Below are 27,486 nucleotides of genomic sequence, written 5' to 3' on the forward strand. Positions count from 1 at the left end.
CGGAGCACAGGCTCCGGACGCGCAGGCTCAGCGGCCATGGCTCACGGGCCCAGCCACTCCGCAGCATGTGGGATCCTCCCGGACTGGGGCACGAACCTATGTCCCTTGCATCGGCAGGCGGACTCTCAACCACTGCACCACGAGGGAAGCCCTAATTTTTGATTTTAATAAATATCAGCCTATATTATATATTCACCTAATTAATATACCTGCATGATATAAATGTAATATTAACTATTCTTTTTTCCACACCAATGTGAAGTGATAATTTATGACATGCTAAATTCTTACAAACATCTAGGTCTAGTTACAATCGATTCTGTCCCAGAGATGTCAATTCCTAGGTTAGTACTGTACTATGTTACTAGTAGTAAGACTCCTCTTATCACCCCCCTTTAATAAAAAGGTATATAGCTATTTTAACTTGTTACTTCTACAAAATAAACTTTATAATCACTTGGTGAAATAATCTTCCTAATGAAATATTTGATTAGAATGGTTTAATGTGGGGAGATTGAACATTTCTACAATTATCTTCTCAACCAGAAACATGTTTCCATTTATTCAAGGTATTTTTTGAGGGACATGGGGTGTATGTAGTATATCTGAATTAACTTACTAAATTTAAGTTTTTCAATATTGAGTTTTTTAGGTTGTCCTAATGGTCTACCATATCATCAGCAAATGATTTTCTCCTTTCCAATTTCCATTTATTTTCTTTTTCTCATTATTCCAACTGGCACTTTCAGAGCACTGAATAATTGTGGTGACAGGAATTTCACTTTTTGCCATTAGCTTTAGCATGAAGTCCAAACTTCTAAGGTGGCTTACAAGGCCTTTCACGATCTGGCCTTTGAGTCTCCCTCTAACTTCTCCTCTGTGTATTCCTGCTCCACTCTTTTCCAGTGCCACGTTCAAGTCAGTGAACGTGTTTCCTGATGCCATGCCCTCATCACTCTGTAGCTCTGTACTCCTTGTTTCTCCTTTTTCATCTCTTCTAACATTCCCACACTCCACCACACACAATCTAGCTAATTTTCACTTTCTTCATGTTTCAGCTTAGATACCTGCCTTTGAATGCACATGGTGAAATTCAAATGTTTATTAATAGGTTTATGGAAAAAGGCTGGAAGATGTTAACTGGCTGTAACTCTTCTGCAAAAATTAAATGTTAAGTGTACTCTAAAGGGGTTTTTTCGAATCTAAGTATGCTTAGCTTAGTAAATAGTATATAGATCTTTTAATTTTTGGAAAGTGTAGAGATTTAGGAGTAAAAATAAGTATTTTACTTAGGCCCAAATAGCTAGCTGTTGAGAAAAAAGATAACAAATGAAAATAGTACTTTTATCTTTCAACCAGCCAAAAGAAAAGTACAGCTTATAAAAAAGGTGAACTATTAGACTGAGAATGTCATAATCCATTATATTAAACATGTCACTGCTCTGATGAATGACTGAACTATATACCTCAAGAATTTCCTACGTTCAAAGTGTTTTTCTCTTAGGATTCTCCACAAGTTGCCTTATGTTTATATGAATTTCCCTATAAATTATCAATACTTGTGTAGGGCTTTGTCTTAACAGCTTGTCATGTAAGGAATGAACAAATGAACATAGAATAATTTTTCACATTTATTAACTCATCATAGGGGTTCACTCCAGAATATGTTTTCTGCTTTTGGATAATGTGTGAACTCTGACAAAAGTCACCATCAACATTCATTGGGAATGTCTCCAGTATGAATCTTTGGGGGCAAATTAAGATAAACATCTTGTCTCAAGAACCCTTTGGGATCCTGATGTAGCTTACAGAAAAAAGAGGCAGTTCTGGTACACAGGGTATTAGGACACTCTGTTCACCTTTTAATGTTTGGGATAAATGACAGCCCAAGGCTATGGATGTCTCTCAAGCCTAGATCCCAAACAGTACTTCAACAAATGCAGATATTGAGAATACATGTAGATTAACAACACATCCACCCACCATTGCAGTTGAAAACCCTCCTCCAATTCCAGTCCCCACTCCACACCAGGACACCTAAGGATATTACTAGGTGTGAAGTAATTGGCTGTCACTGTGGTCTTCGCCATTAATTCAGAGTCAGTCCTTAGAAGTGTCCTTCTATGGATATATTCTTGTGAGTTCCTGGTTTCTTGTGGCCTTCTTATAAGGACTGAAAGTTTGAGTTTTATTAGATGTCAACTCCAAGGGTATTGCTTGGCTCCTCCCTAATATCTACTTCATCAATAGATCAGGTGAATATAAGTATTCCATAGGTTCCATTTATGAACTAGGGAAAGATGATGGTAATGGATATCGGAATAATGACAAACACTATCATGTTGATATGTTTAACTCTGAACCCTTATTTGAAGCCTGGAAAAGCTCCCTTAGATTTCTATCCAATAACAGATTTATCTCCATATTAATTCAGTCATATCAATTAAAGAATAATCTCCGACAAAAATTTTCTTTCATTTACTATATTCACAGGATTCCTTCCAGAATAAATTCATGGACTTTGAATGAGTTCTGACTGAAGATAATCCCACATTCTTCCTGTCATAGGACTTCTCTCAAGTATGAAGTTTTTGGTGTTTAATCAGGTTTGAACTCCTGTTGAAGGTTTTCTCACATTCCTTACATTTGAATGGTTTCTCTCCTGTATGAATCACTTGATGTCGAATAAGTGAGGAGCTCCGGGTGAAGGATTTTCCACAGTTAACACATTCATAAGGATTATTTGCAGAACAGAGTCTTGGATTTTTATTACTGTCTTCAGGCTGACTGAGGAGTTTTACATATTTATTGCCTTCGGAGGCCTTTGCTTCAGTGTGAATTTTTTGATGCTTAGTAAGGTTTGTACGTCGGTTGAAGAATCTTCCACATTCATTGCATTTATAGGGTTTCTCTCCTGTGTGAATGATCTGATGTCGAACAAGAGACGAACTGCGGCTGAAGGCCTTCCCACATTGATAACATTCATAGGAATTGACTGTGGCATGACTTTTTGGGTGCTGAGTATCTGTATTCAAGTTAAAGGCATTCCCACATCCGTTATATTCTGAATGTTGCTTACCTACTGAGTCTAAATTAAATTCGAAGTTAGTTTTAAGCTGATCACACTTTGGGGAACCCTTTCTCATTGGAACTCCCTGTTGTGTGTCAAAAGTTGAGTTAACTGACTTAACATCAAAACTTTCCTTATTTTCACTATATTCAAAGTCTCCCTCCTCAGTGTAGACTGCATTATGAACGAAAGCTTCTTGTGGCCAATTTATGTCCCAGTGTTCCTGGTTCTTATATAACCAATCATCACTTTTCCAGGCATCTAAAGGAGGATGTCCACTTTCAGTCAGTCTTGTCATAATCACTGCATGGGATGATTCTCCTCCAGAAATTCTCTGCTTTGGAACTAAATCCTGATTTTCTGAAATTATCTCTCTGTCTAAAAATAAATTAAAAATTCCATGAACTAGAAGAAGGGAAACTGCTTAATTAGGAAAGGGATGCTAAGCCATATAAGGGTATATGCATATTTTATGGGTCTTTAAATACAGAATGGAAATGTTAGGCAAGGTTAGAAAACAAGGATTACAGAAGAAATAAATGGGATAAAAATATTTTTTAAAGGATCAGGAGATCATAAAGTATGAGAGCTATTCAAGAATACTAAGGAGAATACACAGAACTTAGGTAAAATATCAGCATATGAACTGGGATGGCATGGCATATCACAGTTCAAGCCATCACTGGTTCATAACTAGGCTGTGAAAGTTATACCTAATCATCCTTTCTCTAGCATCCTGTCTCTTTTACCCCAAGGTGTTCCACATAATAGCCCTTCAAAAATACCAATTTAATCATTTCTTCAGGATCATGTCTAAATTTATAGGCCCCATAGCTTAACAGCTAAAAGCAAACTTGCAATCACAGTGCCCCTATTTTCCATACAGAGCAATTATTCCCTGCATTTAACAGAGGCAGAAAGAACTGTAATATATGATAGCAGGGAAACCAGTCTTATCCTGGGCTCAAAATAATCACTCCTGATTCTAACAGTGCTCAGACACTTCTATGTGTTTCCTAGAACTCAAAACTTTACCTATTCTGATTCAGGTTGGGTTCTTCTGTTTTCACCTGCCTTCAGTTTCTCTATTTCATTTGATAAAGTTCCAGTTTCCTTCTCAAATTCCTTTTTCACTTAGTTTCTATATAAATATACCCAGTATACTATATATTCTAGCATTTAAAAAAATTAAATTTAACTGACTTCCCTTCTTTCTCCTTTTCCACATAACATCAGATATATCTAACTATTTTATCTTCTATACTTTATTGGTAGCCAAGCAAGACCTTCAGCTTTGCAGTTTCACACAGTCACTAGAACACCTCTACTTGACCATCCCTACTCTCTTCCAAAACTCAACAAATGAGAGACTATCATCTTCCATGTGGAAAGAACTTCCCTCAATGTCCTCATTTTCGTTCAGTGAGTCACTGGCCTTCTAACATTTACACTAGAGTTCATGAAGAGAACTTGATAACCATTGCTCTTTATCTCTCATATCTAATCTGTTCTTAGGTACTATTACTTTACTTTATGAAATGACTTTTACCTCAAAGCAGCTCTCACTGATACATCCAGCTCTGTCAAGTATATATCAATTCAGCCTTCTTTAGTCTCATCTCTACGAGAAATCATTATTTGTCTGTAAAATACCCACACTGGAAACTAGACAATTAAATCAGAATCTCCTAGGATGAAGCCTAGGAATATAATGGAAATATTGATTGTAGCTTTCCTGTCTCTACCTCACCAGTGTATATTGGATGTGTGGGGGCAGATAACTTGTCCCTTTAACTTACAGGTTTTCAGAGAGAGAGGAACCTCTTCCAAACCTGGACTTAATTTAGAGGATGAGTTCCTGGACTTCAAGATTGATGCCATAATGAAATGACATCTTAGGAGACAGTAAATGTAATTAACAAGGGAGAAAAATAAAGTTAATTTGTGGCCAGAGGACAGACTATAGCAGATCAGAATTATGGCACTTTCTCTGATACTCTCCTCATAGAGAAGTGGAGTCTATTTTTCTTCCCCTGGAATCTGGGCTGATCCTGCGACTGCTTGGCCAACACAATGTGATAGAAGTGATACTAGGCTATTTCTGGGCCTAGACTTTATTTTTTTTTAATATTTTTTTGATTAATTAATTTATTTTTGGCTGCGTTGGGTCTTTGTCACTGTGCTTTTTCTAGTTGCAGTGAGTGGGGGCTACTCTTCATTGTGGTGCGTGGGCTTCTCGTTGAGGTGGCTTCTCTTGTTGCAGAGCATGGGCTCTAGGCACGCGGGCTTCAGTAGTTGTTGTGCATGGGCTCAGTCGTTGTGGCTCGCGGGCTCTAAAGCGCAGGGCTTAGTTGCTCCACGGCATGTGGGATCTTCCCAGATCAGGGATCGAACCTGTGTCCCTTGCATTGGCAGGTGTATTCTTAACCACTGCACCACCAGGGAAGTCCCTGGGCCTAGTCTTTAAAAGACCCACAGTTTTCAATTCCCCTCAGGATGTTCCCTCTCAGAACCTTGTTGCCATGCTATGAGAAGTCCCTGCCTCAGTAGAGGCCATGTATAGGTGTTGTGGTCCACAGGACTAGCTAAGTTCCCAGTGACAGCTAGCATCAACTTCCATCTATGTGATCATAGTTGGAATGGTCATCTTGGCCATTCCATCCCAGCCAAGCTCCCAGAACACTGCATCCTCAGCGAACAACATATGGAATGTAAGAATTCCTAAGTCAACTCATGAAATTGTGAGAATTAATAAAATAATTGTTTTAAGTCACTAAGTTTTAGGGTAATTTGTTAGAAATAATAGATGACCAAAACCGTAATTTTGTTCTAGTATTTATTAAATAGCAAAATTCCTAGTTGTATTTCCCTAAGTAAATCTATGTTCTCCTCATATTTGTACAACTCATTTTTCATGCAACTTCCTTACTTCTATTTTTAAAATCACTCTCGTGTATTTTCAAGTCACTTGGTTCTAATATGTAGAAAAGCTGCTAAAATTTTTATTTTATATCTGGCCACCTTAACGAAATTCTAAACAGATATAATCATTTTGATACTGAGTCTCTTGGATTTTCTAAGTAGAAAGTTATCATACACAAATAGCTTTTTCTCTTTTCTATTAATTTTCTCATTTGTTTCATTTATTTTTCTTTCATTAGTTAAAACCTTCAGGTAAATATGAAATAATTATGGTAATAGGCCTAAGAATCTGTTGATTTTAGTGTTAATACCATTGTTTATCTTTACACATAATATTAACCAATGATCTGTTCTCTTTTTGCTCTAATAGATTTCAAATCACTGGCTTATTCCTGACCACTAATTCCGAACTCATAAACTGTGCTTTATCTATAAGACTTTGTTCCTGTCTCTAACCTAAAACAAAATAAACACTTTAAACCTTAGCCTATAATCCTAATTCTGGGTCTCTGCCTACTTCTCTCCTGGAGACCAGCCCATGCCAAACCACCTCTGCCTTTCTTTGGCCTAACAATTTCCCCCAACTTCTCAAATCACCTAGTTAGTTAAACTCTTCAAAATCTGGCTTTATATTCTCTATCCAAATTTACCTTATACTGTCTCTAGTAAACTTGGATCACTGATTCTTATTCTAGATCTGAAACATTTGGTGAGCCTTAAAAATATACATGTGTGGGGCTTCCCTGGTGGCGCAGTGGTTGAGAGTCCACCTGCCGATGCAGGGGACACGGCTTCGTGACCTAGTCCGGGAAGATCCCATATGCCGTGGAGCGGCTGGGCCCGTGAGCCATGGCTGCTGAGCCTGCGCATCCGGAGCCTGTGCTCTGCAACGGGTGAGGCCACAACAGTGAGAGGCCTGCGTACCGCAAAAAAAAAAAAAAAAATATATATATATATATATATACACACACACACACACGTGTGTAGAAAATCCTAAAGACGCTACCAGAAAACTACTAGAGCTCATCAATGAATTCAGTAGAGTTGCAGGATACAAAATTAATACATAGAAATCTGTTGCATTTCTATACACTAACAACAAAGATCAGAAAGAGAAATTAAGGAAACAATCCCATTTACCATCACATCAAAAAGAATGAAATACCTAAGAGTAAACCTACCTAAGGAGGCAAAAAACCTGTACTCTGAAAACTATAAGATGATGATGAAAGAAATCGAAGATGACACAAACAGATGGAAGGATATACCATGTTCTTAGATTGGAAGAATATTGCCAAAATGACTATACTACCTAAGGCAATCTACAGATTCAATGCAATCTCTATCAAATTACATTTTGTATAATTGGCATTATACAAACAAACTTATGGTTACCAAAGGAGAAGGGGAAAGGGATAAATTAGGAGTTTGAGATTAATATATACACACTACTATATACATACTGTGAAAATGGCATTTTTCACAGTAGAACAAAAATTTTTTTAATTCCTATGGAAACATAAAAGACAATCTTGAGAATAGCTGAAGCAATCTTGAGAAAGAAAAATGGAGCTGGAGGAACCAGGCTCCCTGACTTCAAACTATACTACAAAGCTACAGTGATCACAACAGTATGGTACTGGCACAAAAACAAATACAGATCAGTGAAACAGGATAGAAAGCCCAGAAATAAACCCATGCACCTACAGTCAATTAATCTACCATAAAGGAGGCAAGAATATACAATGGAGAAAAGACAGTCTCTTCAATAAGTGGTGCCAGGAAAAATGGACAGGTTACATGTAAAAGAATGAAATTAGAACATTCTCTAACCCCATATACAAAAATAAACTCAAAATGGATTAAAAACCTAAGTGTAAAACCAGATACTATAAAACTCCGATAAAAACATAGGCAGAACACTCTGACATAAAATGCAGCAATATCTTTTTGGATCCATCTCCTAGAGTAATGAAAATAAAAACAAAAATAAATAAATGGGACCTAATTAAACTTAAAAGCTTTTACACAGCAAAGGAAACCATAAACAAAACAAAAAGACAACCTATAGAATGGGAAAAAATATTTGCAAATGATGCAACTGATAAGGGATTAATTTTCAAAATATATAGACAGCTCATATATCTCAATATCAAAAAAGCAAACAACCCAATCAAAAAATGGACAGAAGATCTAAGTAGACATTTCTCCAAAAAAGACATACAGATGCCCAAAAGGCACATGAAAAGATGCTCAACATCCCTAATTTTTAGAGAAATGCAAATCAATACTACAGTGAGGTGTCACCTTAACACTGGTTAGAATGGCCATCATCAAAAATTCTACAAATAATAAATGCTGGAGAGGGTGTGGAGAAAAAGGAACCATCCTACATTGTTGGTGGGAATGTAAATTGGTACAGCCACTATGGAGGTTTCCTTAAAAAACTAAAAATAGAACTACCATATGATCCTGCAATCCCACTCCTGGGCACATATCCACACAAAACCATAATTCAAAAAGATACATGCACCTCAATGTTCACTGCAGCACTATTTACAATAGCCAAGATGTGGAAGCAACCTAAGTGTCCATCAACAGAGGAATGGATAAAAAAGATGTGGTACATATATACAATGGAATATTACTCAGCTATAAAAAAGAATGAAATAATGCCATTTGTAGCAACATGGATGGACTAGAGATTATCATACTAAATGAAATGAGTCAGAAAGAAAAGGACAAATATCATGATGTCACCCATATGTGGAATCTAAAAAAAAAATGATACAAATGAACTTAAATACAAAATAGAAATAGACCTACTGACATAGAAAACAAACTTATGGTTACCAAAGGGGAAGGGGGGAGGGATAAATTAGGAGTTTGAGATTAATATATACACACTACTATATATAAAATAGATAACCAACAAGGACCTACTGTATAGCACAGGGAACTGCACTCAGTATTTTATAATAACCATTAAGGGAAAAGAATCTGAAAAAGAATATATATATATACATATATATATATATTCCATATATATATATATGGAATCACTTTGCTGTACACCTGAAACTAACATGACATTGTAAATCAACTGTACTTCAATTTAAAAAAATGTGGAAATCTTAAAAAAAAATACATGATGCATGTGTGTATTTGTGTGTGTGTCTATACATGTTCCATGTGGCCAAGTTGGGCTTCTCATAAGCATAGTGATATCAGGGTACTAGAACTAGTGGCTGCTGAATTCCAGGAAAAAGAAGCGGAAGCTGCAAGTCCTATTACAGGCTAGACCTGGAACTGGCACAGTGTCACTTCTGCTACATTTTATTGATCAAAGAATCTAGTGCCAGCTCAGAGTCAAGGGGAGGGAAAACAACATCTACACTTCAATGGAGGGAGTGACAAAGATTTTGTGGCCATCATTAATCCACCAAAGTCCATTAACTGGTAAAATAAATGACATTTACTGAAGTAAATTCCAGATTGATTAAGGTATATTATATTTAAATAATGAAGTAGATGGAGTCAGAATAAAATGAAAAAATGTTCCTTAGTTTTGGAATGGAAAAATTCTTATGTATAAAATTAACAGATATAAAACAATGGGGGAGATACATGATAACATAAAAAATATGGCAGGCTCCATGAATAAAATAATTTTTAAAAATGTCTTCAGACACATCTCATTTGCCACAAATATGGTCAATAGTGAGAATTTAACATAAGCTTGTAATATACTAATTAAAAACTCTGAAATCTTGATAACGGACATAAAAGAACCATTTACTGAATCACAGGTGACCAAAACAAATAATTTTTACTTTTCTCATAATCCAGTATATATCCATCTATCTATCTGTTTCTTTGGCTCCTACATATGTGCAAAAGGCACAGATATAAATGTAGGCAGAAAGAGACATGTTGCCTTCCCTCAAGGAACACAAAGCCTAGGGTGAGACAAAGACTCACAGAGACACATGTAGAGTATATTTGTGATAAGTGGTAAGAGGAAAAGAATATGGTGCTATGGGAGTACATAATAGAAAAAACCTAGTTAAGAAAGGCTTCCCTGAGGAGATATGGACCTATCTGAGATGTGAAGGAATAGGAGTCAACTAGGCAAAGATAGGAGGAAGAGCATTAAGTAAAGAAACAACATGCACAGAGGTCCTGTGATGGGAGAGGGCAAGCCACACTCAAGGGACAACAGAAATATGTTCCCTATGGAAGTGTTTTTTCTCTGCTGAACCCCAACACCTATCAGAGTGCACAGGGCACAGTAGATGCTAATACATATTTGATGCTGGCTGACTGAGAGTACATCAGTGTGGTTTGAGTGCAAAAAGGATGTACTGTGAGATGAAGTTGGAGAAGTAGGTAGGGACAAGTGTGTTGTGAAGTAAGCAAAACTGAATTCAGTACAGAGGTTTCAGCAAGTACATGATAAACCATGATCTCCACGACTGCAGTGTGGTTCAAACACTGGAGTTGTGGAGGGGAGACAGAGCTAAGAGGGAAGCCAAGAGCTTGTATTAAGACAAGAGGCTGGGCTTCCCTGGTGGCGCAGTGGTTGAGAGTCCGCCTGCCGATGCAGGGGACATGGGTTCGTGCCCCGGTCTGGGAGGATCCCACATGCCACCGAGCGGTTGGGCCCGTGAGCCATGGCCGCTGAGCCTGCGCATCCGGAGCCTGTGTTCCGCAACAGAAGAGGCCACAACAGTGAGAGGCCTGTGTACCAAAAAAATTAAAAAAAATAAAAAATAAAATAAATAAAAATAACAAAACAAAACAAAAAAAAGACAAGAGGCTATGGTGATAGTTCAGGTGAGAGATGACAGGACATGGACTACAGTAGTGGCATTGCAGATAGAGAAGTAGAGACATTTAAGAGATATTTAGGATAAAAAACAAGTATTAGAGAGGTGAAGGAGAAGAGGCTGTCAAGGATAATACTTGAACTATACTTGTATAACTGGATGGATGGCAGCTCATCCAGCTAGGGAACAATGGTAGAATACTGGAAAGGAAAAAAATCACTTGGGTTTTATAAAATTTAAGGCATCTTTGAGACATCCAAGAGAAATGTCATGTGTATATAAATTTTAGTTCAGAGCTGAAGCCTGAGCTGGGGATATGAACTTGTAAGCTGCTATAAATGTGTGATAATTGAAGCTGCAGTTGTAGATGGAAGAAAATACAGAGTCAAAAGAGAAGACAGGATGAGATCAAATGTTGAAAAACTGAAATGTATTAGATAGGTAGAGAAGGACAGGTCTGCAGTAGACAGAGACAGACTAGCCAGAAAGAGAAGAAGAAACTCAGGAGTATTACAGGAACCTAGGAGTGTTTTCAGAACGAGCAGCAGTTAACAGTGTCACTTGCTGTTGAGAAGTCAAATGAGATAAGGAATTAAAAAGTGTCCCCTGACGCTCGCTCCAATAAAGTCATGAGTGACTTGAACAAGAACTGTTTAAGATTAGTATTTCGGGTAAGAGCTCAACAGGAATGGGTTGAGGAATAAAAGGTGAGGAAAAGAGAAAAGCAAGTATAAAACACCCAGAGAAGTCTGGCTATAAAGAGGTGAGAAACAGGGCTTCCTTGGTGGCGCAGTGGTTGAGAGTCCACCTGCCGATGCAGGGGACACGGGGTTGTGCCCTGGTCCGGGAAGATCCCACATGCCGCGGAGCAGCTGGGCCTGTGGGCCATGGCCACTGAGCCTGCGTGTCCGGAGCCTGTGCTCCACAATGGGAGAGGCCACAACAGTGAGAGGCCCGTGTACCCCACCCCACCACACACACACACACACAAAAAAGAGGTGAGAAACAGAGTATTAGAAGAGGGTGTAGGGTTGAGAGAGAAAGTTAAAAAATTAATAATGACCTGAAAATGTTAAAAAGCTAATGGGAGAATGAGGCAGAAATAGTGAAAATATAAGTTAAAAAAGGCAGGGAGAAATGGGGTCAAAAAGATAATCAGGGAGAGGATTTACCTTATGAAAGAAGAAATGGAGTCAGTTGCCTAACAAATTAATAAAGATTTCAGGTAAATAATACCCAGTGTTTGCTCGGGTGATAATAGAGATATAATAACTAAAGTAATAGTAACACTCTCATTATTAGTGAGTATGAGTTGGAAGTAGACAACAGAGTTCTTCTGTAGACAGTATAAGCTAATGTAACAAGACAGTTAATATATTATACCCTTTGATGATGAAGTTTCTCTTCTAAGAAGGAATCCTGTGAAAGGAATCATATATGCCTGAAAACCTGGCAACAAACTAAATGTCCAACAGCTGGGGTGGGGAATGGTTAATTATTATACATGTATGTGAGGGGCTGTCATATGCGAATTAGAAAACACATTTTCATAGACTAATTAAATGGGTATTTGTTCATGATATCACATGAGGTGAGAAAAGCAGAATACATAATGACACATTCTCGATGATCCCAGTTTTGGAGGAAAATATTTACAAGCCATAGGCACACATCATCACAAAGAAAATGGCCTAAGAAAACAAACCACGATGTTAATACTGCATAGCTCTGGGTAGTGAGGTAACAGGGTGAGTTATATTCCTCTTCATACTTTACTAAAATTTATATTAAGCACACAACAATTTCTAATCTCTCACAAACAAAATGTTAATAAGAATAAAGAGATTACGATGAACGTAGGAAGGCACAAGTTAAGGAGGTCTACAGTAAAAGAAGGAAAAATGGAAGATTACTGGAGTCACCCTAGTATAAAGCAGTTCCTTTTCTTTAAAAGAGAGAATACGATTTAATGTTAGGTTGGCTAACATTTGCTTATATAACACCACATGCCAGACGCTGTTCTAAGTGTGCTACACATATCAACTCATTCAATCCTCACAGTAATGTGGAGGTGAACACTGTTACGTTACAGAAGAGGAAACTTAGCAGGGAGGCTGTCCCAGGCAACTCTGCCTGTGTTAAGAATCTGTGTTCCTCCTCCTACACTGTTGGTGGGAATGTAAACTGGTGCAGCCACTATGGAGAACAGTTTGGAGGTTCCTTAAAAAACTAAAAATAGAGTTGCCATATGATCCAGCAATCCCACTCCTGGGCATATAGCCACACAAAACTATAATTCGAAAAGATACATGCACCCCAATGTTCATGGCAGCACTATTTACAATAGCCAAGACATGGAAACAACCTAAATGTCCATTGATGGATGAATGGTAAAGATGTGGTACATATATACAATGGAATATTACTCAGCTCTAAAAAGAATGAAATAATGCCAGTTGCAGCAACATGGATGGGCCTAGAGATTATCACACTAAGTAAATCAGAAAAAAAAGACAAATATCATATAGTATCACTTATATGTGGAATCTAAAATATGACATAAATGAACTTATCAACGAAACAGAAACAGACTCACAGACATAGAGAACAGACTTGTTGTTGCCAAGGGGGAAGGGGGAGGGAGGGATGGATTGGGAGTTTTGGATTAGCAAATGCAAACTATTATATATAGAATGGATAACTAACAAGGGCCTACTGTATAGCACAGGCAGCCATATTCAATATCTTATAATAAGCCATAATGGAAAAGAACATGAAAAAGAATACACACACATACACACACACACACACACACACACACGCATAACTGAATCACTTTGCTGTACACCAGAAACTAACACAACATTGTAAACCAACTATACTTCAATTAAAAAAAATAAAAGAGTCTGAGCTCCTAGCCCACACCACTTTTTTGCCTGTCCACATAAGAAAAGGAATCTGTGAACAAAAAGCAACGACTTTTCTTCTTCAAAGTTTAGCTGGTTTGCAGTCACCTCCCAACCAACAACTCAAACCCTGGGTTGTACATTATCTGTGTATTTGATGAACAGAAGCTTCTTACAAATGCCTCAGATCTACCTGTTGCTTACCAAAAACAGTTGTTCTTAGAATTTCTTGCTCCATTATCCAACTTTTTTCCTTACTCTCCAACCTGGAGGTCTCAACTGCTTTGGAAAGTAGATGCTCTGTACATGGGGAAAAGGAAAACAAACAAACAAACACATTTCCGACATTTTTATAGGGGAGAGAATCCCATTCCAAAGTAGTAGTCTAAGAGCTGCTAAAAGATAAGACCAGTGGACCTGTGTATTTCTAGCTCTACATCAGAAAAGACTTTCAATCACATACAGCAAGAAAATCTGCTATTGTGCCCAGAAGTTATTAGGAAACCTAAACTGAAACCCAAATGCTCTCAACCACTTCAACAGTAGTTTTTAACAGTAGATGAAGAGACTACTAAAGGGCAGATTAGGTAAATACACAGACGCCACCTTTATGCAATGAATTCAGGTTCCTATAGTTCTCCAGCATCACATCCCTGTACAGGTTCTTTACAGCAGGGTCCAGTTGCCCCCACTCTTCCTCGCTGAATTCCACAACCACATCTTTGAATGTCACTGGTTCCTAAAACATTAAGTTCCTTTTTAATCAAAGGTCTCAAAAATATTACTAGAGGAGAAATGAATTTGAAAAGAACAGGGTAGGTGGCAACAATATACAAAAAAAAATTGATAGGACAATGTTTGGAGTTCTAAGTGATAAAAATCAAGTTATCTTAGGGGCCTATCAACTTGGTACTCTTTGAGGGCTGCGAAAGGAAAATGAAGGGCTGTCCTAACTCTAGATTAGCTTACATTTTAACTGAGGAGAAAAACCGGCTGGAATAACTGTGGAACAAAAAATTACTATAGAGTACAAATAATTTACACAGAAAGAGTTCAGAACAGGAAGAGTTTAAGGCAGATTTGAGGGAAATTTATAATGAAAATGTAGGCTCTCCTAGCAGAACAGGGAGCATCTCTAACTGAGAAATGCTGTCGGCTAATGCCTCATCCTTCAGGTCTCAGAGCCCAGTGTCACTTTGTCAGATAGGCCTTTCCTGATTACCCAATAAAGTAGCCATCTTCCTAATCAGTCTGTTTCTTTATTTTCTCCCTAATAATTATTACCATTTGCAATTATCTTATTTGCTTGTGTTTGTCTACTTCTAGTAGTATGTAATCTCCACAAAGGCAGGCATTTTGTTTCATTTACTGTCATATTCCCAGCCCTTAGAAATGTTAGGCACTGCATAAGTACTGGTTATAAGGGCCTTCATCCCATCAGCTGTTGCACTTTTCTGTCCAGCATTCTCAGCCTGGTCCTTATAGTTACCTTCAATCACACTGAAACACACAAATCCTTCCTCTACCTCAGAGCCAGTCTTTGTGAATAAGTTGTCTACATGTGTTTTGCCTATTTCCTCACTTTTCCTCTTTCCTCAACCCTCTGCAACCTTGCTTCTATTCCCATGCATGCTTGTATCCCCATGATGTTAAGAGAAGAGACACTACTCAAGGCTGCACTTTTCTGAACTTTTAAAGGATTTCTCCTTGAAATATGGTCATTCCTTGCTTTCACAGTGACATCATATTTTCCTGGTTTTCCTCTACCACTTTGGTCCTTTCATTTCAGTATCCTTTGAGGTTTCTTCTGCTCATTGCTCAGGATTCTGCCCTTGGCTTCCTTCACTTTTAATTCTAACATTCCCTGGGTAGGCCCTATGTCTATACCTTCAATTATCATCTACAATCTCAAGGGTATAGATGCACAGAGAATATACAAAAATTAAATATTTTCCAAAAAGTGTATCATCAACTAAAATAGATCCAATGTCCAGCGTATCATCAACTAAAATAGTCATGTTCTTAGATGGAACTATGTTTGGCAAAAGTTCACAGACCTAAAAAGAAAAAGCAGAACATTACAATAGAGTGGAATCCTAATTTACCTGGGATTTGCCTGTTAGTGAGTCAGCTTCCATTTTTTCTTTCTTGATGCTCCCCTTCTGGAGTAGGGCAGAATCCTTGCAGGCTATACCTGAGGAAGATGAAGGAAAACATTAGGGAGACAAGTTTTTCTTGCAGAAACTTTTAATAATTATAGTACTTTTAACATGCTACTTCAGAAGTTTGAAATTTAATAATGTCAGGCTCTACCAGCAACCAGAATCTCCAGGAGTGGGGCCCAGATCTTATATTTTTAAAAAGCTCTAAAAGTGACTTGCATATTCTACCAAGGGTCAAGAACTACTTGATCAGAGAGAAGGCCAAAATAATATTTTGATGCCTCATCTGTGGTTATAGCAGATCCAAAAAGAAAACTTTAATCTTGTCAAAACTAAATCCTAACTAAGGCTTAGCCACCACAGGCTGTAATTCTACTGGGAGCTAAGAATATTTTACCCAACCAATCACTTTCTCAAAGACATTGGGGATTAATCTACTCAAGGATTCTTTTCCTCTAAGTCACTCTGTGTATACTATACACAGACTTAGGCAGTCTGGTCACCTTGGACTACTGACTCTTCCAGGACATAAAAATCTGAGCAGCAACCAATTCTCTTCTCCAGCCCTTTGGTGAGACGTATACCCAAGGGCTACTTCCTAATGTTTCTCCAAGATTCATTAATTACACCACTAATCCTCAAATGCCAGACTATGGGCCAATACTGGTCTGTGAAGAAGTTTTCAATGATTCAGGGTGAAATAAGAAAAAATAGAAACAATGTAGGAAATATTTACGTTTTATAAATAGAGACAGGATTTGAAAAAAAAATCCAAATTTCTCAGCAACATGCCATTTGAATACTGCCACAAGATTACAGTCTGTTAACTTTATTCAGGCCTATAACACTTTGTGAAACCTCAGTTTGCTCAGTCCCATAACCCCTAGGACAGTCAGTATCACGTTCTTTTTTTTATATGATTTATTTTTTTATTTTTTAAATTAATTTTTATTGGAGTATAGTTACTTTACAATGTTGTGTTAGTTTCTGCTGTACAGCAAAGTGAATCAGCTATACATATACATATACCCCCTCTTTTTTGGATTTCCTTCCCATTTAAGTCACCACTGAGTAGAGTTCCCTGTGCTATACAGTAGGTTCTTATTAGTTATCTATCCTATACATAGTAGAATATCACATTGTTTCTTATTCTTGTCATTCTTGGAAATATGCGAGATATCTTGAAAAGATGCAAAAGCCTTCAATCAGCCATCCCTTTTTTATTGCTCTGAGTATTGTTTCCTTCCCATAACTCTTCTTTCCTGCTGACTTCCTTCCTGAACCTTTACAGTTGTGTTCTCTGAAACTCTCATGCCATTCAAAGAAAAATTCCTATACACTCCCTAGCTCTTTATAAAATATTCTTTCTCTCTTCTAATCTAAAATGGATCTTGGCCACCATCAAAGCCACCTCTTCTCATCCTCCAATACTATGGTCTTGGTAGTTGTTTTGATATATTCATACTTCTCCATTCCCATTTCCTCATAAAGATTTTCCTACGCTCATACAAAAATTTTTTCATAGTGGTTCATGCCATTTAGCTAGGGCCTTCTTGATGTTGTAATACACTAAGCTATTGCAAATTCATTTATTCAGCCCGTATTTACTGAGTACCTTCCATGTGTGAGGCACACAAATGCCTGCCCTCAGGGAGCCTATAGTCTGTCGTGAACGACAGACATTAAATAAGTAATTGTACCAGGTCAGTAAAAACTTTACTTAGCTAAAATTGTTGCTTTCCACACCAAATCATAATCTTTTCAACAACCCAGCCTGAAGACCCTTGACAACCTTATTTCTAACAACCATCAGCAATCAAGCTACTTCCTTTTTCATACTGGGGTCCTTATATACTTCAGATTGTTCTACTCTGAGAACAAACTTGAAAGAATCAATCCCTAACTGTATTTTCCTATCCTTTCAACTTTCCTATCCTTTCATCAAGGTTCCACCATAGTACATTGCTTCTTTAATTTTCTCCCAGTCTATCATCCCTCTTGTGAAGTCACTTTCTTTTCTACACAGCTTGGATTTTATGGTAAATCACTTGCAGATTTACTCTTTTCAGACTTCAAATTCCTTGAACACTGATCCTTTACATCTAACATCCAATCTTAGCTTGATCCAGTAATCTCTTTTACCTTACCTTTTTAAAAAATTGAGGTAAAATTCACATAACAAAAAATTCACCATATTAACCATTCTAAAGTACACAATTCATGGTTTTTAGTACATTCACAGTGTTGTGCAACCGTCACCACTATCTAATTCCAGAACATATTCATTACCCCCAAAAGTAACCCCATACCCATTAAGGAGTCACCTACCATCCCCCTTCCCTCCATGCTGTCTCTTTGGATTTGCCTATTCTGGGCATTCCATGTAAATTCAGTCATATGGTATGTGACCTTTTTTGTCTGACTTCTTTAAATTAGCATATTTTGAAGGTTCATCCATGTTGTAGCATGTGTTAGTTCTTTGTTCCTCTTAATGGCTGAATAATACTCCACTGTATGAATATCAATTTGTTTATCCATTCATCAGTTGATGAACTTTTGGATGGCTTCCATTTTTTTGGTTATTATGAATAATGCTATGAACATTCATATACAAATTTGTCAAATGATTTTTCTGCATCAATTGAGATGATCATGTGATTTTCCCCTTCATTGTATTGGTATGGTGTATAATGTTGATTTTCACATTTGAACCATCCTTGTATTTCTGAGATAAATCCCACATGATCATGGTGTATAATCCTCTGAATATGCTGCTGGGTTTGGTTCACTAGTTTTCTTTTCTTGTGATGTCTCTCTCTGGCTTTGGCATCATATTAAAACTCCCAACACAGAATAGGTTAGGAAGTATTCTTGCCTTTTCTATTCTTTAGAAGAGTCTGAGAAAGTTTGGTGTTAATTATTGTTTTCATGTTTGGTAGAATTCACCAGTGAAGCCATGCTGTCCTTGGGTTTACTTTGTTGCAATTTTTTAAATTACTGATTCAGTCTCTTTAGTTGTTACAGATGAGTTGAGTCAATTTTGGTAGTTTGGGAGTTTTTCTATTTCATCTAAGTTTTCACAGTATTCTCTTATAATCTTTTTGATTTATGCAAGGTCAGTAGTAATATCCCTACCTTTATTCCTTATTTTGGTCTCTCTTTTTTGCTTGGTCATTGTAGCTAAACTTTTATCAATGTTGTTGATGTTTTCAACCTTTTTTTGAATTTATAAAGTCTATATTCTTTGTTGTGTGTGCCCACTTAAGTCTGTTTCCTTAACTTAGTGGTTAGCTAGCGATTCCAGAGATTTCCTTAAATGCTTGAAACCAGAAAAACAAAAATCATTTCCTAGCCTTTGCAGATGGGCTGTCTGCATCAGGAAATGCCTTCAATACTTAGCCAGACAGTTTTCAACCCTGCCTTAGTCTTCATTTCTTGCTCGAGCAGAGCCTGAAGACCAGCCAGAGGTGAGAATCAGGGAATTCTCAGGTCTTTCTGAACATGTACCCAGCCTTCTAGATCTCTAAGAATATGTAGGAGCTTTCAAATCCCTTACTCTCTAAAGCACCTTTCCTCCCATCTTTTTGTTTAGTCTATGTTTGTCCCAACTGTTTATTTGCTGTCCCAGGTAGCAGTGGCTAATACATTTTTCACTAAATGTTTCTGACAAATGCTAGCCAGGTAGCCACTTCAGCCCTGAGAGGTCTAAGGTAGGTAAAATATGGGCAAACCCTTTAAGTGGGTTCTTCAGGGATCCATGGCACGTTAAAAGAAAACAAAAGCCTTTCTCGGTCCTGTATTACCCTGAAACCTCTCATTTTCTTCCCAAACTTCTCAAGAATAGTCTATAATGATTATCACATTCCCACCTCATACTTCATATTTTTTTGACCATGTGATAGGCAGAATAGCCCCCTGAAATGTCCATGCCCTAATCCGTGGATACATGGCAAAAGGGACTCAGCAAGGGAATTCCCTGGAGGCCCAGTGGTTAGGACTCAGCATTTTCATTGCCAGGGCCGGGGTTCAATCTCTGGTCAGGGAACTAAGACCCCGCAAGCCTCATGACACGGCCAAAAAAAAAAGGGACTCAGCAATATTAAAGTTAAAGATCCTTGAGATGAAGAAATCATCCTGGGGACTTCCCTGGTGGTGCAGTGGTTAAGAATCCACATGTCAATGCATGGGACACGGGTTTGATCCCTGGTCTGGGAATATCCCACATGCCGCGGAGCACCTAAGCCCGCGCGCAACAACTACTGAAGCCCATGCACTCTAGGGCCCGCAAGCCACAACTACTCAGCCCACGTGCTGCAACTACCGCAGCCCACACACCTAGAGTCTGTGCTCCACAACAAGAGAAGCCACCACAATGAGAAGCCCGAGCACTGCAACGAAGAGTAGCCCCTGCTCGCTGCAACTACAGAAAGCCCACGTGCAGCAACAAAGACCCGACACAGCCAAAAAAATAAAAATTAAAAAAAAAATCATCCTGGATTATCTGGGTGGTCTCAAATTACATTAATCTTGAAAAGTGGAGAACTTTTCCCAGCTGTGGTCAGTGAGACAGAGAGAGTGAAAGAGTGAGTGTGAGCATGTGCATGTATGCCAGCACACACCATGACAACAGAATGGAGTGTCAGAGAGATGGCAGTGTGAAAAGGACTTGGCTCACCACTGCCAGCTTTGAAGATGGGGGAAAGGGAGCATGAGGCCCGGAAAGAAATGAATTCCTGCTGATGTCTTGATTTTAGCCCAGGGAGACCCATGTTGGACCACTGATCTAATCAACAATTTCAATAAATTATTTTCAATACTCATCTTAACAGGACCTTTTTGTTGCAACGTTGTTGAACACTCCCTTCTTGAAGATTTTTTTCTTAGCTCAAGATACCAATCTTTCCTGGTTCCTTGCTTTCTAGATTACTCCTTTCTAGCTTGCTTCCCTGAGTTTTCTTATTTTGCTCAGTACTTCATTTTATTTCCTTTTTGGCTAAGGACTAAATATAATCCCAATACCAGTATCATCACTCTCTCTAATCAATAATGCCTAGTCAAATATCCAGTCAATTGCCTCATGTCTTATAAGGTCCACACATTCACATGATCAATTACACATCTTTTATGTTTCTTTTAATCTCTAAATCCCTCTTCCATAGACCCTCCCTACTCCCTTACAATTATTTTGTTTTAGAAGCTGGATTGTCTTGCAGTTTCCCACAGATTGGATTTTAGTAATGGCATTCCCATGGTATAGTTTAACATGTTCCTCTATTCTCTATTTTCTATAATTGGTAGTTAGATCTATGCCAGCTCTTAAATACTGGTTCTTCCTAAGGATTTGTAGTTTTCCTACTTCCATTCATACCTATAAGTTTCCATATTTTTCTTTCTTGATTTTAGCCCAGAGACACCCACTGATCTACAAACCTGTAGGACTATACATTCATATTGTTTTAAGCAACAAAGTTTATGGTAATGTGTTACAGCAGCAACAGAAATTGCTATACTTCTGAACACTAAAGCCATATTCTTAACTATATATTAGATTATTCACTGTGGTTGTCCCACAAAGACCTCAAATTCAACATGCCACATAATTAATATATCAATCTCCTCTCCAACAAAAACTGTTACTTACGCTCCATTCATGCAAGCCAGAACATTTATCCCATTCACACCTAATATGTATAACCCTTTAGGTTCAAACTCCTCTGTTTCCCCAAATGCTTCCTCATTCTCTAACACTTGATCTACTACAATACTTCCTAATTGGTTTTCCTATATTCAGAGCTCTCAGGGCTATCCTTTACTGCAGAAGTTGATAAACTTTTTCTGTAAAGATCCAGATTGTAAATATTTTATTTAGGCTTTGCAGGCAATACAGTCTCTGCTATAACTAATCAAGTCTAGTCATAGTATGAAAGCAGCTGTAGACAAAATGTAAATGAATGGGGTGTGGCTGTGTTCCAGTAAAACTTTATTTCCAAAAATATTTGGCCTGTGGTCATAGTTTGCTGATCCCTGCTCTACACTGAAGGCAACACAGTATTTTTGAAAGGTAAATCAAATTATTTTACTCCCCTACTCAATCTGTGAGATCTCAGTTCAGCCTTCCTAATATAGTAAGGTTCTTCAGGATCTGGCCCTTGACACCTTCTAGCTTCAGAAAAAGTTCCTATGCTAAGTGAAATAAGTCAGATAGAGGAAGACAAATACTCTATGATATCACTTACATGTGGAATCAAAAAAATAGAACTAGTGAATGTAACAAAAAAGAAACAGATTCACAGATATAGGAGAACAAACTAGTGGTTACCAGTGGGAAGAGGGAAGAGATAGAGGATTAAGAGGTATAAAATATTATGTATAAAATAAGCTATAAGGATATATGGTACAACACAGGGAATACAGCCAATATTTTATGACTATAAATGGAGAATAACCTTTAAAAATTATGAATCACTATGTTATATACCTGTAACACATAAATACTGTACATCAACTATGCATCCATAAAAAAATTTTTTAAAGATAATTTTTCTTCATATGGGAAGGGTCAACTATTCTACCTCCAATTTTCTATATTCTCACCTTCATCCTTAAGCATATCAATCACATCCTCTATCAGGCTCACCACTTCTTTGCTGTTCTTTGGATGTTGTAAATTCACCCAAGTCCTGACTTCCTCAGGGAGAATTGTCAGGAATTGTTCCAGTACCAATAGCTCTAGGATCTGCTTCTTTGTATGAATTTCTGGTCTCAGCCACTGAAGACAGAGCTCCCAGAGTTGGCTCAGGGCTTCATGAGGCCCAGACACTTCCAAATACTGGAAATGTCTGAACTTGAGACGAGAGGCTTCACAGTCATCTGTCTCCACGACTGGGATGGATTCCGGCTGCCAAGACACATCTGCTCTCAGGACCTCACTTTGTTCATGAGGAGCCAGGTTCTGAGGTTTTGAGAAAGCCGTCAACTTGTTCAAAGGCTGCATCTTCCTACACAGAGCTCCCGCTGCAGTTCAAATTTGTCTTATCAGAGGATTCCAATAATTCTCGTGCTTGGGCTAAGCACTTGTGTACTATATACATATATATGCAGTGAGAAAAGTTTCAGGAGCTTCAGATGCAGAGCCAATATTCAGGCACCCAAGAGACTGAAAAAAAGACATAAATATGACCTACAGATAGTGCACACGGATAGGTCAAAAAGTGCATTCCCAGACTATAACAATCAAAAGTTTTAATTTGTTAGGATTCACTATGAGCCAGTCTGCCATGCCCATCAATCAGGGAGGTCTTAGGCTCAACAGAACATTTAAACATTGCAGGACTACCACAGGTCATATTTGGCACTTAGGTTACTAAGAAGGCTATTGGACAGAAAACAAAGCTTGCTAACAGACGAGTGAGTAACTGGAATTTTTCTTCAGTGGCAGTTCTCACAGAGTATAGATCAAGTGCAAGGAGATGTGGACCATGTAGGTTGGGCAGAAAGCATCTTGACTGAAAAGCCTTCTACAGGAGCTGATATCTAACAACTCTACGAGTGCAGCTCTCAGGGTTCCCCAAAGAGCGTGCCAGATTATGAGTCACTACATTCAGGGAAGTTCAGATCCAGCTTTCTATCTGATTTACAGTTCTCCCAGTCCAGATGAAATTTACCATTCAGGAGTCATTTTTATTATAAGCCTCTAGGCCAGTGGTTCTTTTTCCATAGCACTGTGCTTATACAGTTACAATATCGTTTCAAATTTCTCTGAAGATTCTAATTTGAGTTTTCTGTTTCCTAAATGCCCTTTGATTCTGTGGTCAGGGTTTCTATTTATCTTGGTTTTTAGACACCTGGTATTCCCTAGTTTTCTGCTCATATTTAAGCATCAAGTGTTAGGTTGATTATTCCAGATCATCATATGAATTTCTACTTCTTCTGTGTCAGTAGATTGGTTTCCTAATGGGTGTCTACCCTGAATGGGAGACTTACAAAGAGCCATGTGAATATCAGTGAGACACACACATTGGCAGACTTTGATTTAGGGTGAGTGGAGGAGCAGCCTGTCAAGTTGTGGACTCCCCACACAACAGAGTGAAAAGGTTTTACTATGAAATGTCAACACCTAACCTAAAAGCCTTCGTTCTCCTCAGATGGTTTATTCAATTTATTTAGGGAAGAACTTTTTGTGGGAGGAAGGCACTGGAGCTAAACTGCTTCTCTGTGTAGGTGGGAAGAGGGCTGGGAGGCTGGGGAGATGACTGGAATAGATGTTTCACATGTAACCCTTCACTCGATTCCTATGTTCTATTTAACTCTCACTGCCATACTCTGTTGAAACAGCTTAAGATTCTCATAGGCAGATGGGTTTCCACCTCCACTGTGGTCACCTCCTAGCATATTCTAAGTTGTGACCTTTTCTACACTGCTTCTGTAAACCATATTTTCACTTTCTGTCTTGTAGAAATGTATTGACGCCATCTATATACTCATTAGTATCCCCATTACATGGGGACACGGGGCAAAGTGGAACAACTGAAGGAACATTCTGAGATCCAACACAAACCTTTTCCAAAGCTTAAGGAAAGTACACGTTCATTACCAAAAAAAAAAAAGAAAGTTCCGAAGTGCTTAAGAGGTATCACTCACTGAGTTCCAGCAGAACAATGAACTATGGGCCCAGATACTTTCAGAATTAACATACAGGGAGAAAGAAGAAAAAAAAGTTCACAGATCACATATTAAAAACAAAACAAAAAACCAAGTAAGCATTAAAAAAAAAAGCAGATTTAACAACAAGAATATCCATTGTAACAATAAATGCACTGGGTAAAAATTTAAACTCAACTATGTAAAAAATTAAGGGACATCCAAAACAAAAGAACTCCAAAGCTTAAAGGGATGATAGGAAAAAAACAAATGTAAACAACAGTAATATGCAGGGATATACTGAATTAAGATGTATATTGAATTAAAAGCACAAATGAATAAAATGAGACAAAGAGGAAACTTTAAATGATTAAAGGTACAACTCATAATGAAATATGACTGCTACTAAGTGTATCAAATAACACAATGAAATATATTTATAGCAAAACCCTCAGAAAACAAGAGATGCAAGCAACAATAACACCACAGAAATGGGAGACTAAGGCAACTTTCTCAGTCCTTAACAAGTAAGCTAAAATTTGATAGTATAGAGGACACAAATAACATGCTTAGCCTGATTTATAAAACCAGAAAGAATGTAGTTTCTATTCAAGCACTTATGAGAATGCTTACAAAAGCTGCTATTTATTAAGCTACCAAAAAACTCAATAAAGTAACTAAAAGCAGTACAAAGCACATTTATTACCAGAATGAAAACTAGATCTTAACATCAAGTAGAAATAGAAAAAAATCTCTACTACTTTGAAATTTAACTTTTGCTTCTAGAAAACAACTCAAATGAAAAACACTAAAAACGCTGCACTTCAAAATCTAACAGCTCAAGTTCTGCTGTTAGGCAACAGCAAAGCCTTATATATATAATTAAACAAGAATGAGATGAATTAAACGTTCAACTCAAAGTGAGAAAAAGCAACAAAATATATTAGGAGTTTACAGGTTAAAAATTAATAACTTACTCAGTCTAAATAATTATAGAGCTACAGGTTAGAGATGTTCAGGATGATATGCTAGCACTTAAGCTTTCGAAGGAGGCAGAGTCTGGATGATAAATGGTCCAAGGTATGAGTGTGACTGAGAATAGCTTAAGTGGTCTGTAAGTGACCACCAGTGGAAGAAACAAAGTCGAGAACTGTTAAAGTTTCAACTCTAAAGTACTAAACAGACACCTTTAAGGATGATGGTAGGACTCAGAATGAAGATTGAAGACGCTGAGCCAATACCAATGGAAGGAAGGGCTCGGTAAGGCGCAGGTGGCAGGAATCTGGAGAGTTAGATCAAATAACCAGCTGACACAAGTTCATAGGATTTCACAGCGTCAAGGAACTTGAACAGGCACTAATTATGGGGAAAAGGTAGTATCTGCGAAAAAGGGTTGTTTTAATCAAATAGGTCATAGGCAGAGCAGGAGCCTGAGGTAAGGAGAATCTTTCGCTTTCCGAGATTAGCTTGTAAAAAGTAGCATAAAGCAGTGTGCAAATGAGCATCTGAAATAAAGAGGTTTTAGTGAGTGGCCAGGAATGAGTGGGACAGCACGGCAAGTTGGAATGAACTTTTCTCCATTTTCTTTTCCAGTCGATTGATCCAGTCACACTGGATCGGGAATCCATATCAGGCATTCCAAAACCAGCTGAGCAAGATATATTTACCAGATTAAACGCCTGGAGACTGCCCCCATCACAGAATGGAAGAGGAGACAGTAGACCTGGATCTGGAACCTAACCGTCCTGTTTCCCACCCCAGCCCTTTACCTCTCCTCTCTCACGCACTAACTTCCTACCACAGCCCACGCCTCCATCTCTGTCAGCTCGCGCCCTCCTCCAGCTTCTCCCGCAGAGACTGCAGGGCACAGAGTTGGAATCCAGGTAACAGCGAACAAGCCGAGGAGACCGCGTGGACGCCCTCAAGCAGGATTCCCAATTCCACTCACCCGAGTCCTCACCGCCCGCTGACCCGCGTGATACCTGCAAACACCGCTCCCAGCCAGGGCTGGGTTCAGTCACACCCAGAAGCCAGTTCAGAGGAGCCGCAGAAGTCGCCCTCCCAGCCCAGAGAGGGAGCTTACGTTAGTAATCACGCCACAACTAAGCAGCGCGGGCCACACCTGTCCCTTACACGCCAGCGCCGGCTCAGTATCTACTAAATACCAAGACGCAGGCCGACGCACTCCCGCGCACGCGCACCATCCGTGGAAGCCCCCAGAAGCCCCCGCGGCCCAAGTTTATAAAGTAGACGGGGTGGGGCTTCTGCCCGTCCCGCCCCTTTCCCAGGCCCCGCCCACTTCATCGACTTGAGTCCAACCCTAGGGCCAGGAACCGAGGGCCACGTTTAGGGTAGGTGGGAAAAGGCCTTGTCAAACTTCTGTGGCTTCCTCCATCCCCATCTAGGAGAACTGGCCAAAATTTTTTTACCTTCTCACCTCCACCCACACCCTCCTCCCCCATTTTCTTGGAATCAAAAAACAGTGAAGTAATTTTGAAAAGATATGGTATTGTATATAACATGGTTTAACATGGTTTTTACTGACTTGCTGATTCACTCATTCACTCATTTATTCAATTTTGCATCGCGGTAGAAAATCTTGCAAAAGATCATGAGTCCAGTTTTGGCTTGTTACATATGAGATACTTTGTGGCATCCAAGAAGCATTGTCAAATTGGACGTAAGTGAGAGCTTAGAGGTGTATGGGGCCAGACTTGTAAAATTTGTGTCAGTAACGGGTAGATGGTACTCCATACTATGGGTGGGGGGGGGGGGCAGAATGAGACTGCAGAGAGAAGGAGAGAAAACAGTAGGAGGAGGAGGAGTCTAGGACTGAGCCCCAGAGGAAGAACTCAAACTAGTAAATCAGGGACTGTCTCCCAGGAAGGAGCCTTTAAATCTAGATCAAACACGATAGGAACCAGATTTTTGTTTGTTTTAACTAACCTCTTCTGTAC

The 27,486-nt window shown here is 38.5% G+C and overlaps 1 protein-coding gene across 3 annotated transcripts; it reads right to left on the bottom strand.

Moving 5' to 3' along the window:
• Window positions 1-1,543: 1,543 nt before the first annotated feature.
• Window positions 1,544-26,687, bottom strand: ZNF215 (zinc finger protein 215). 3 transcript variants are annotated; one of them, XM_081240002.1, is made up of 6 exons: window positions 26,512-26,687; window positions 22,484-23,045; window positions 15,833-15,921; window positions 14,334-14,466; window positions 13,932-14,027; window positions 1,544-3,448 (listed from the first exon to the last, which is right to left on the bottom strand). In XM_081240002.1, the coding sequence occupies exons 2-6, from the start codon at window positions 22,881-22,883 to the stop codon at window positions 2,577-2,579; spliced, it is 1,590 nt and encodes a 529-aa protein (XP_081096128.1). In that variant the 5' UTR covers window positions 22,884-23,045; window positions 26,512-26,687; the 3' UTR covers window positions 1,544-2,576. The 3 variants fall into 3 exon arrangements, with proteins under 3 accessions (XP_081096128.1, XP_081096129.1, XP_081096130.1); XM_081240003.1 differs by having other exon boundaries at window positions 26,478-26,687; XM_081240004.1 differs by lacking the exon at window positions 22,484-23,045.
• Between the last annotated feature and the right edge of the window lie 799 nt (window positions 26,688-27,486).

This window comes from Mesoplodon bidens, assembly GCF_964165515.1.
Source record: "Mesoplodon bidens genome assembly, chromosome: 7".
NCBI lineage: Eukaryota > Metazoa > Chordata > Mammalia > Artiodactyla > Ziphiidae > Mesoplodon > Mesoplodon bidens.

Bases quoted from the DNA above. Each gene is read 5' to 3' on its own strand.
- ZNF215 (XM_081240002.1), bottom strand. From the start codon at position 22,883: ATGCAGCCTTTGAACAAGTTGACGGCTTTCTCAAAACCTCAGAACCTG. The intron at 15,922-22,483 runs GTGAGAATATAG...CATCTTCCTCAG, and splicing joins TGATATGCTTAAGGATGAAG to GTATAGCCTGCAAGGATTCT. The intron at 14,467-15,832 runs GTAAATTAGGAT...TTAATGTTTTAG, and splicing joins CACTAACAGGCAAATCCCAG to GAACCAGTGACATTCAAAGA.